The sequence below is a fragment of the Alligator mississippiensis genome, chromosome 9, assembly GCF_030867095.1.
Source record: "Alligator mississippiensis isolate rAllMis1 chromosome 9, rAllMis1, whole genome shotgun sequence".
Lineage (NCBI taxonomy): Eukaryota > Metazoa > Chordata > Crocodylia > Alligatoridae > Alligator > Alligator mississippiensis.
The window spans coordinates 59,349,174-59,361,614 of NC_081832.1; the positions used below are offsets into that span (position 1 = coordinate 59,349,174).

Genomic DNA, 12,441 nt, shown 5'->3' on the forward strand with positions numbered 1-12,441 from the left:
AAGGAGGCCATCCTTAATGGACTGGCCGACGCCAACATCTTAAGGGATAGCCAGCACGGGTTTGTTGCGGGTAGGTCTTGCTTGACCAATCTCATTTCCTTCTACGACCAGGTGACCTATCACCTGGACAAGGGAGATGAGATTGATGTCATATATCTTGACTTCAAAAAAGCCTTCGATCTGGTGTCCCATGATTGTCTCTTGGAGAAACTGGCCAATTGTCGCCTTGGGTCCTCCACAATCCACTGGCTGGAAAATTGTCTCCGGGGTCGGACCCAGAGGGTAGTAATTGATGGAAGTCACTCATCGTGGTGTCCGGTGACCAGTGGGGTCCCCCAGGGCTCTGTCCTTGGACCCATACTGTTCAACATCTTCATTAATGATGTGGACACTGGAGTCAGAAGCGAACTGGCCAAGTTCGCAGATGACACCAAACTTTGGGGCAAAGCATCCACACCAGAGGACAGGCGAATGATCCAGGCTGACCTGGACAGGCTCAGCAAGTGGGCGGACGAGAATCTGATGGTGTTCAACGCCGATAAATGCAAGGTTCTCCACCTTGGGAAAAAAAACCCGCGGCATCCTTATAGGCTCGGCAGTGCTATGTTGGCTAGCACTATGGAAGAAAGAGACTTGGGGGTCATCAGTGACCACAAGATGAACATGAGCCTGCAATGCGATGCTGCGGCTAGTAAAGCAACCAAAACGCTGGCTTGCATCCATAGATGCTTCTCAAGCAAATCCCGGGACGTCATTCTCCCCCTGTACTCGGCCTTAGTGAGGCCGCAGCTGGAGTACTGTGTCCAGTTTTGGGCTCCACAATTCAAAAAGGATGTGGAGAAGCTTGAGAGAGTCCAGAGAAGAGCCACGCGCATGATCAGTGGTCAGGGAAGCAGACCCTACGATGACAGGCTGAGAGCCCTGGGGCTCTTTAGCCTGGAAAAGCGCAGGCTCAGGGGTGATCTGATGGCCACCTACAAGTTTATCAGGGGTGACCACCAGTATCTGGGGGAACGTTTGTTCACCAGAGTGCCCCAAGGGATGACGAGGTCGAATGGTCACAAACTACTACAAGATCGTTTCAGGCTGGACATAAGGAAGAATTTCTTTACTGTCCGAGCCCCCAAGGTCTGGAACAGCCTGCCACCGGAGGTTGTTCAAGCGCCTTCATTGAACACCTTCAAGATGAAACTGGATGCTTATCTTGCTGGGATCCTATGAACCCAGCTGACTTCCTGCCCTTTGGGAGGAGGGCTGGACTCGATGATCTTCCGAGGTCCCTTCCAGCCCTAATGTCTATGAAATCTAAGAAGCCAGGCTGGCAGTGGTGTGCTGAGCAAAATGGCCTCATGTGCCATACTCGGCACATGTGCTGGGGGTTGCTGACCCCTGATATAATCCATCTCTCTCTCATGGCTGGGTTGGATGATTCTGAGCCACAAACAGGAATGAAGACTTGTCACTGCTAAGTACACCATACTCTTAGTACCTCAGAGTAAATCATCACATTTAGTACCGTGCAATTTTATACCAGGGATGATCAGTGACTATGAATGACTACAGAAGTTTCCATTTAGTAGAGGTTTCTGTTTTCAGCTGGATATTTGTCGAAAAGGAGCCACAATTCTCAATATTGATATAACCCCTTCTGTAGCAGGACCAGGGCCAGCAGTGGGCGCCTTTGGTGGCCAAATAGCCACTGCTTCAACCTGATTCTAGGTACTTTCCCTTCTGCTTTCGCCTGCCACCCTTTGATATAATTGTTAAATTATGAAAGAGAAGTCCTAGAACCAGAACCTAGAATCATCCTTCCTTTGCCAGCAGATCCCTTCCTGGAACCCACTAGCCCAAACCCAGCCTGTCTGTAGTTGGGCCCTCCCGGCTCATACACGCCTCAAGGCACCCATTGCCTTAGGAACTTATGTGGGTCCACCCGTCCCTTACACTACACCCATGCCTCGTAAATTTTATCGTCCAATTAATCCAATCAGTCTTCTTTGTAGGAGTCTTGACCTTCTCAGCCTCCACCTTTTTGTTCTTGCTGGGCCATTTATCTCAGGCCCACTGTGCTGGACCTGGCTTCTGGGCTCCAGCTTACATCCTACTCCCAGGCTCTGGCCTTGCTCCCAGGCCTCTGGCTGTGTCTTGAGCCTGGCCTTTGGCAGGACTTAAGGTGGTAATATGCCTCTTAGGCACTAATGGGACCTCCAAACCACCCCTCAGTCCCTTCCACTAACCACCAGTTGAACTCAAAGGGAAAAAGCACTCCGGCTGTAACGTAAACTTAATTTGCTCTAGGCATAGCAAATGGGCACAATAGCCCACAGTCTTGCATCAAGGCCTCCCTTAACCAGGCTTGTATTCCTTCATAAGGGACCAGTATTTTGCTGGCAGGCCTTAGAGCAGCTCTGAAGTCAGTCCAGCATCGCCCTGCATTCTTCCTGGCCGGGAGCTCCTCATCCCCTGGTTTGCAGGGCTAGACTCCTTGGCTTAGTTTATATGCCCCTCAAGCCCTGCCCAAGTTTGGCCAGGTGCCCTATCAGCTGCTGGCATTGGCAGGGGGACTGGAGCTGGCAAGCTCCTACAGGCACCACCGTTCGTGTCAGGGCCAGAGCTGGCAAGCTCCTGCAGGCACTGCTGTTGGTGTTGGGGCTGGAGCTGGCGAGCTCCTGCTGGCACTGCTATTGGCAGCAGGAGCTGAGCTGGTGAGCTCCCGCAGGCACCGCCGCTGGCATTGGCAGTGGCCCTGTCAGGGGGGGAGGGCACATGCTCCCCGGTGCCCTCCCTATGTGTCGCCTATGAGCTGACCTGCCTGCAGGGCTGTTTATTAACCTCAGGCTTGTGACTCCCTTTATCTGGTTCACAAAACTGCTTTCCTTAAAGGGGCCATTCTGCTTTTCCGTAACAGGCTAAGTGTTCCCTGTTATACCTTCCTATTGCATTTGGAAAGATCAGAAAAGGCTGTATCTCAGAGTAAAGAATGTAGCATGGTCTAAGACAGTGCCACTCAACCTTTTCTCTGGTGGGATGAATGGGCAGTGGACTGTCTATCTGTGGGCCAGATCTGGCCAGTGGTTCTGATCCAGCACCCAAGGTAGGTGCAGTGGGCACCATCTGGCAATGTGGAAGTGGGTAGGAGTGGCCTGGCCACAACCCAGTCCCACAGGGGAAGGGTGTTTGACCCAGCCCCACAGCAGGGAGGAAAGAGATGTGGTTTGACCGTAACCCAGGCCCATTTGGGGAAGAAAAAGTGGCCTAGCCCTGCGAAGGGGGGAAAGAGGCATGGCCTGACCCCATGAGGGGAAGGCCTTGTGGCTGGGCCCTAAGCCAACCCTCTGGGGAGAAGGAGCTTGGCCTGGTCCCGATCCAGACATGGCAGGTTGTGGCATGCCCCAGCCCCACAGGGGGAGGGAGGCACAGCCCAGCTGCGACTGGCTGTGTGGGACTTGGGGTTTGGGAATTTGGCAGTGGGGAGTGTGGCTGTATTAATGGCAACTGGTCCTGCACTGCCAAATTTCCTGATCTATGAGGGAGTCCATGGACCAGACAGCATGGCTCTGTGGGTTGCATTTGTCCCATGGGCCAGAGATTGAGCACCCTGGTCTAGAGTTTCAATCTTGTTCATTTGAATTGATTTTATTATAACCCATTTCTGAAATAAGCACTTTTGCAGTGGATGAATAAATTGAAACCTAATCGTTTTAATTTTTGTGCAGCTAGGCTATGACAATACTCTATAAGCAAGTACAGCTGTGCCTCTCAGTTGAATGGCTTTATACAATCTCCTAGTTAGTGATTAGGCTTTATACAATAGCTTCTTCTGGAGAAACATACGATGTTTATGAACATCTATGTTAAACTGCCAAACTCCTTTGGGGAGGGCAACTCCATTTGGCCATCTATTTAGTTCATTACAGAGGTTGCCAGTAACGCAGAAATAATTACATGATAAAATATAATTATTTCCTCCAGGCCACTATAGTGCACCAATTACCAGTTCTTGATAAACTGTGGATCTCATGATTGTAAATTATTTTGGATAGCTTAAACAATAGGCCAAAATAGACTGGTTCCATAAAGCGTAGTGATGATACTCTGTCTGCACTAGTTTTCCCTTCAAAGGAAGAAGTTGCAATACAGAGAGGCCTTCTGGGAGGCAAGAGGGATGATTTGCATGACATCAATGTGGGCTAACCTTGGATGGATGCAGACTTGGAAAGATTCAACTGGTAACAGAGATTAGAGTAGATTTCCTGTGGAGGAACCAATTGGCCTTGGGATGTGGATCTGTAACAGGAGAACACAGAGCTCCAGAACATGCATTTAGATCAGCCTCTGGCACGTAGTGACTAGGATATAATTTTCTTATAGAAAGTCTCTCCTTTCTCATATATGTAACAGGGTATGCTTTTAATACTATTTCATGTTCGGAGTCCTTCAAAATATGGGTGACTGACTGGGTAAAAACCAAGATGAGATATGGATTGAGAGAGAGATGTGAAGAATCCTCCCCACCTCTTTTGGGACTTACAGCGTATGTCTACACAAGATGCTTTACTGCACATTAGACTAATCTGTCCTATGGGGTATATTAGTATATTAGTCTGTGCAGTAGATTAGTGTAATGCACCATTTTCTAGTACCTGTAGATTCAGTATCTACCTCTATCTACAGGTACTAGAAAACAGTGCATTAACTAATGTCCCATACCACATGTGTAGATGCTGATTGGAAGCAATTGCTCCCAGGACAGCTACCCCCACACCCTCAGGCCCAGTCTGATCTGCCCCTGGCTGGGATGGTCCAGCTTGCTGAGCTCACCAAGCCAGAACTGCTCTCTCTGCAGTGTTCGCTCATATTCACGTTCACTCATGTAATGTCCGCAATTTGTATTGCCTTGCAGTAAAACTTAACCTTTTCCTCCTGTTCTGCCCTTCCCCCCCCCAAGTAGCAGGGATCTCCTGGTTTCCTGTTCTGCTTGGCAAGGTGAAAGTGTCTGGCCATCTTACATAAAAGTTGTGTTGGATGTGGCAAATGTACTTGCAGGATGGATTACCTGGGTGTTGAGGAGGTAAATATACAAATGGTACTAGCTTGTCTGACTAGCTTGTCTTGTCAGTCTGAATTGCGTCTCCTTGATAATAATTTCTGTTGCTTGCTGAAAGCTGTTTTTGCTGTGCTAAAATGGCTGAGAAACTGTGGATTGTAAGCATCAATAGTTTTTCTGGAAAATTTGTACCAAGTGCTTGTGGGTCAATCCTGCAGATGGTGGCACTGTCTGATTTCAAAGCTTGTCAGCAGTGACTAGAGAAACCTTGTTCAAACACTGTACAATTATAGAAGGAGTTTACATGATAATTAGAGATCAGACAGCTTTCGTTAGGAATAGAAATTGATTAAAAGAAATATCAGTCTCTTGAAGCTGCAGTGTTAAACACTAGTGCAAAGAAATACTGGCTTTTATCAGCATTTCTGAACACATCTTAAAATAGTTAACAATATTTTGGGGTTTTTTGTTTTATGTTCTGCAAATCCTGTGAAAACTATGATTCAGATGGTTGTAAAAAGACACTATCAAGTAGGTAGACTTAAAATTCTGACCTGCAATCAAAAATATATATTTTTAAAAAGGCCTTACAAAACCCCTTAAATGTTTGATGATATTCCCTCCCTGACTCCTTCCAAAAATGAAAATGAAAGCCTATGATGTGTGTGTGTGCGTGTAGCTTTCTACACTCTTGGAAATCAAAGGAAAATAGCACTATGCTAGTTCATTGCAACTAGAAGGAAAATTGTCCAAGCTAAATAAAATGTAAACAGTGAAGAAGAAGAAAAAGTAGGAAGCAAATTAGTTTTTTAAATCCTTTCAATATTTTTTTATGAGCAGTGTCCCTTCAGGAGGAAATTGCAACCACATGGGAGCAGAATTGGGCCATTTAAAATAGAGATTTGCCATAACTTCTATGGGATTAGAATTAAACCCAAAATATAATACATTAAATCTATCAATGTACTTATATGGTTCTCATCATTGTACTATATGCATATGGTGACCTTGATACAGAAATTGCCTATTATTGTTCATTAACTTTGAGGACATTTGGCCTGACCGCAGGTCACATCCAAGCAATCATCTTAATGAGAGAATATACATGAAATGAAACAAAGGGAAGTGACTTTCTCATGGGAGTCAGCATTGTTAAAACAGCTGTAAATGTTTTCAGCACATCTGTTTATGGTTCAGTCTCTGTTTCAGTCTTCACGAACATGTCACTACAATTCCTAATAAGGGAAGCCTCAGTTGGAGGAAGGAGTAAATACCAATTGTCATGGTTTGTACCACTTTATGTAAAAATTCACAGTCATTAGTTTCATGATTCACACATAATTGGAAAAGATGAAAACAACTTCCAAACATGGCTTAAAATATACTAGAAGATGTCCACAAAGATTCCCTAAGTTACAATTCTGTGTTGAATGAGCTGAAAAATGCAAAAGAAAGAGGAACTCACATATAAGTGCATCTTGATTTACCTGGTTCTGATTTCAGTAACAAAGCAAAAGTCACTAAGAGTACAGTATCCCCACCAAATGGTGCCAGACGAACCAAACACATTTTATTAACACCCAGCATTTTTGCTCCCAGGCTAGATTTTTGGCCTCCAGCAGTCAGTGCTCTTTTGTGCTATGTCCACAATGATGTTTATGAGAGACTTGGAACAATTTATGAGTGTTGCTTTGCAGATCAGACCCTTTGGTCGCTTGTGCACTCAGAGGACAATTAACTCTGCTGCCATTTCCAAGCTTTCAAAAAAGAACAGGGGGCAGATTGGCTATATGAGTCAATCCACAGAGCTGGCTGAAAGGGTATCAGGGCCTCCAGTGGCATACATTGTTTCAGTGTCGGGGTAGATGTGAGGAGAAAGCGTGTATGTTTGCATCAAAATGGGAAAAAGGACAAGCTGGAATTCTGGTTGTATATCAGGGGTAGGCAACCCCTGGCACTGGTGCCAGAGCGTAGCATGAGAAGGCATTTTGCTTAGCATGCATGCCTCAGGGCGGACAGTGGGGAAGGGGCTCGGGCTGCACTGCCGCAGCAAGGATTGGGCCCTCATGGCTCCCCGGCTGTCTTCCCCTGGCATGCTAACATCTTCAAGTTGAGGTTGCGGGTTTTTTTGGCACACTGCCCGAAAACATTGCCCACCCCCTGTTGTATATCAATCAGCAAAAATGTTAGAGGTAGGGGAAATTACTTTAATGTTTGACATTGTTTTCAATTTCTAAAGTGCTAATGTTCAGCGAAGTGCACAACAAGTAAGAATTTTACAGGCAAAAACAGAGGCAGCTGGTACTCTGGAAAAGTACAAATAACCACACAACAAAGTTGTCCACTTTCTTTGTGACACTCAAATATATCCAAACACATTGCTAATACACACACACTCTATATTTACACATGCTGTCTATATACGTACATGTTTGACTGCTCTGCAGCATTTTACTCCCCAGCCTTTATGGAGTCCCTACCCTGTTTTATGCATATATTTCTACAGCATCTCTGGCTTAAAGACAAACAGCCTCTACAGTGACTGCACTTTGCTTGACACTGGGCTACCTGTTACTGGTTTTCTCCTTGAACTTGCTAGTCTGCTAGCACTGCCTTCACCATGTCTAGATTGAGTGTGGGTTCATTTCTGAAACCGGATCAAACGCTAAACAAGTTAATGAATGAAGACAAGTGCAGAGTCTGTGCTCTTCTGTATCCAGACAAGTTTAGAATTTGCTCATTCCAACGGTCACGCTTGTTCTGCAGTCAGCTTTGCCATTCAGTGTGTCACAAATGGTCTCACAGCCCCCATTGCTGGAGGCCTGGCTGCCAGCAGCGATGTGTCCGTTATGCTCTGTTAGGAGCTTGAAGGTGAAGAGATGACATGAGTCCTTTTGCCTGCTGCCTTCCTCGAGGGGGTTCAGGAAAGAGCTGGAGCTCTTCCACTCCTGGAAAGTGCACATTTCTGTGTGTGGGCAGGTGACTTTGCTCAGGTAGCCTGGGCTTGGCGTGGCTGAGGATAACGTCCTCTGACTTCCACTTAGGAAGCTCCCAGCATCTTCCAGTGAGTCCTTGCGAGAGTGTTCAAAGGAGCCTCGGTTCCAGGTCCTGTAGTTGTAGGTCCACCAGCCTAGCCGCTTCCGCTGGTGACACTGGCACTTCAGGATTCGTATGAAAGCCCTCTTGAACTCCTTGCTTGAGCAGGGGTAAATAATTGGATTCAAGCAGCTGTTGAAGTAGCCAAGCCAAAATATTACCTTGAAGAGTGTTTCAGGAGGCTTGAGTACAGAAAACATAGACCCTGGGGGGAGAAAAAAGAAGAGACAATATCTGAGATAACTGTTCCTGCCTGCTTTTAATAAAATAGAGGAAAATTAATTAATGACATTCTTGGAGGTTCCCACCAGGATATCTTTGCTAAAGATACATATTGCTTGCTGCTACAGTTAAATCCTCCAGCAAATCAAGAGAGTCTAAAGTGGGTATTCTTGACATTTCTAAGGAGGGAGGAGGGCTCTATAAATAAAAGACTAGGGTTTTTTTTATCTATCATAAGGAAACAAGAGAACAAACTCAATTTAAAAAGAAAAGACTTTGTTTTGTTGTTAAAATTTCAGTGTAGTGCTGATGGCCTCCAATCAGAGTTCAACTGAACTAGGAGCTATATATGTACGTAACAAAGAGATTATCCCTATTGGGAAGTGCTTTGGTAGGTCATTTTTAATTGAGAAAGACCTTTCTATACTAAAAAGCTGCTCTTGCACCTCTCATGAGAGAGGCAGATATTCATGTTCAGTCAGAATTTGGCATTTCCACATACTTTCTCTGGCAGCTTCTAAGATGGAGATCCTATTCTGCCCAGAAAATGGCCATTTTGTATAGGTTATTAGGGTCACAATTAGTAAAACACACAAAATCTGCTTAAGCCTGAAATCAACTACCGACCATACAGACCAGTGGCTCTCAACAGTTCATGAAAACTTTCCTCCCCATTTATAATCACATAATTTCCCTGCAACGACTACAGCAGCTGCTTACACAGGGAATTAATGGTAGACAAAAATTTAATGTCCTTTTAGCTGTAAAAAATGAAATGTAGCAGCTTAATTTAGCAACATTGAGCATTCTGAAATAAATTCTCTAGTGTAGTAACATGCACCTTACGTGCAATTATCCAACTGACATTTCTAGCTGGGGCAACCTAAGAAGGGAGCTTCAGTGTGGGAGCTTCAGTTCAGGAACTAGAATTAAACTGTAGGATATTTTTAAAAAATGAAAGGAAGTATATTAACCTGAGTGTTAAGTCTCTGAGAACAGTGGCCACGCATGCTGGAGTGGTTTCAGCAATGAAAGCTGCTGAGTCAGTAAAAGCTATCAGAATGCCTTATTGGGGCAAAAGCTGATTCTAGCCTAGGCATATTTCCCATCTCTCACAGCAATGCAGAGACCATGGTCTGGGCCACACAATCACGCAAAACCTGGTCAGTGGACTCAGATCCATGTTATAAAGTTAGGAAAAGAGCTCTAACAGGTTGATAAACATAACTGTTTCTTTTCCAGAACAGAACAGAACAGAACAGAAGACCTGAAGCTAACTACAAAGGACAAAGGGAGGTAAGCATATGCAACACCTCATGCTTCATCCTGTCCTCCTCAGTGTACCAGATAGCATGGTCAGCTTGGTACGGAAGAGGAAACGATGTGCTATTATTGGCCAACTGAAAGTTACTTCCTTTCTCTCCTTGGAGCAAAGGGAAGCCAGAAAAGAAAGCACATCTCTGGAATCATACGGCATCTTTACATGTGCTCCAGGGGTGAAGGAGGGCACTTTAATTAGAGTGGCTTTCAGGAGCTCACAGCATCTCATGTATTCAGCATCCCTACTCTTTGAAATGACGGCAGGAGCACTTTACCTAAAGCTCATTTGATGAACTGTAGTTAAAGCACCCCCATGCTCATTTTGAAGTTCAGGGATACCAAATACACTAGACGCTGAGGCTGCTGGAGCATGCTAATTAGCACACTCCTGCAGACTCAATTAACCGAGTCTGCTCTGATGCACCGGAATTACAGCGTGTTGGAGCAGGCATCCTGCATGTCTGCAGGTAGCCATAGTTCCTTTCCAAGACTGCTAACTGGAAGATGCAGTAACATGCTATATTCTTCTGTTGCCTAGAAGTAAAGTGACAATCTAGCCTTGTGAATGTAAGCAAAGTTTAAAATGTACACAACATTTTGTTTGTACCTTTTGCCCTGAGCTGGATTTCAACCACTTGGCAGTCCTAGGCATCGTATAGGCTTTACAAAACAGGGAGCATCTACACAAGATGCTGACTGGACAGTAGCTGAATATTACTGCACAGAACTGTAGTGCATCACAGCACTAACAGAACTAATATGCTACTGAAAGTAGTATTAGTCTACTGTGCAGTTGCATCACTTAAAAGATGTTCGCTGGTGCTATCGCGCAGCAACTCTGGTTACTGAGCATTTATTTAGTGCTTGCTTATACAAATACTAAATAAATGTGCAGTAACCACTGCACCATAGCGTCTTGTGTAGGTGCACCGATAGTCTATAACAACTTTGCTACCCCTAATCATCTGCAGGTGTCCATAGATGCCTATTCATTTCACCTGATAAAGCTCCTGAGTCTTGTCCTGATTTGGTACTGCAGAAAGAGAGGAGTGCAACAGAATCTAATACTGGGAAAGCTGTGAAATATGTCTGATAGTTTTCCAGCAGACACGCCAAAGTACTGCAAACACTTAAACTCTGCCTGCTTACTGTTAAGTACTTTTTAATGAAAAATTCAACAAACATTCATGTGCTTCTAGGGAATAAACTATTAAAAGGGTGTCAACTTCTTATAAATTTTAGTGGAAGTTGATCCAAACTTATAATATGAGCCAGTATGAACAATATCCTTCAAGTCCTCCCACATGCTCAGTTGCAAACGCTTTAAGGATTCCTTTTTTAAGTAATAATTAGAAATATTTTCCTTTGGATTTGGAGAAAAATGACTTGTGATTTGACTAAGTGCAAATACAAAAGCTGATTAAATGGAAGAATCATATTGGAGCTCATACTCATAAATCCCTTTTGTTTTCTACAATTATTTCATAATACAGATGATCCTATGATAATTTGTAATACCAATGAAAGGGGTGAAGAGTACATACTATATTTTTCTAGTAGGTTCTGTATAAATATTGGCTATTCTTTTCCAGTTCTGATAAGACTATTTGTCATGTTGTAAAAATTCAGAATCTAGAGCATATTTCTCCATCAGATTTTAATGCTTTTGGGCAGGGCACAATTTGGACATAATCCATTTGACAGCATCCTTTTCAGTAATAATAATAAAAAAGAATTAAGAATGGAAGTCTGTTGAAAGATTGTTCTGGACCTGCCTATGGATGAAAAAAGCAAGGTAAATTCCACAGAAGAAATGAATAGTTAATGTACAAGGGAAAGGTAAATGGGATGTGTTTTTGTATGTTGCCTTGCATATGAATGCATGCTGCTGCATGAAGGTCAAATACACTTGACAAGTAGAAACCTGAAAAAATGAGTAATCTTTGTAAGCAGCCCCCAGAAATGTACGTTGTATATAATTAAGAAAGGAAGGTAATAGGCTTACGTCCTGTCTCTTTCTTTTAGAATGATGTAGTTTTCAAATGTTTACAGCTGAAAATTTCCAGCACTCCATTTCTCTTATGTAAAAGGGCAACTTTGCAAAAGAGCATGGCATTACTTCACAACATCCCAGACTGAGCGAGGTACCATATGTTCAGTCCTGATTCTTGAATGTCACTGAGTCTTGATCAGATCAATTAGTTAAAAAACCTCCAAAACAACTACCAGCCTACCCACAAGTGAATGCTTGATAGTGAAGATCCCAGAACATCCATTTGGAAAGCTGGGGTTTGGACTTAAAAATAATTTATGCAGCTATGCCAATACCTATTTCTCTGGCTTTCTGAGGATGAAGTGGTGGTTCACTCAACAAAGGAACCTCCTTTGAGTTACTGAATTATGGAACTTTGTGCTTGTTTTTATTAAGATTATGAATTATTCTCTCAGCAATGCAAGCCTCATATATATGAATTTTAACTGCTACTGAATTTCACTCTGTGGTTGCTGCAGTATTACGTCATAGTTTTAAGAACATATGCTAGGATAATTAGCAAAGAGAGAAGTTATTACACTGAAGGAGAATTAATGAAGAAGCATAATCTCTTTGCTCTCTTTCCTCTCTTGGTCATCTCAAAGTGTATCATCATCCACTTTTTCCCAGTGGATAATCACAGAGAGGTCAAGTAACTTGTTCAAGGATGTACAGCAGGCCAGCAACAGAATCAGGAACAGAACACTAGTTATGTTTCCTAGGG

The 12,441-nt window shown here is 43.9% G+C and overlaps 1 protein-coding gene across 1 annotated transcript in view; it reads right to left on the reverse strand.

The window, feature by feature from the left end:
- Positions 1 to 5,919: 5,919 nt before the first annotated feature.
- Positions 5,920 to 12,441, reverse strand: part of ADRA1B (adrenoceptor alpha 1B) — a 29,357-nt gene continuing 22,835 nt past the window's right edge. The window contains exon 2 of the mRNA XM_059733497.1: positions 5,920 to 8,348. Within this exon, the coding sequence (XP_059589480.1) occupies positions 7,774 to 8,348 (575 nt within the window). The 3' untranslated portion in view covers positions 5,920 to 7,773. The remainder of the gene's footprint in view (positions 8,349 to 12,441) is intronic.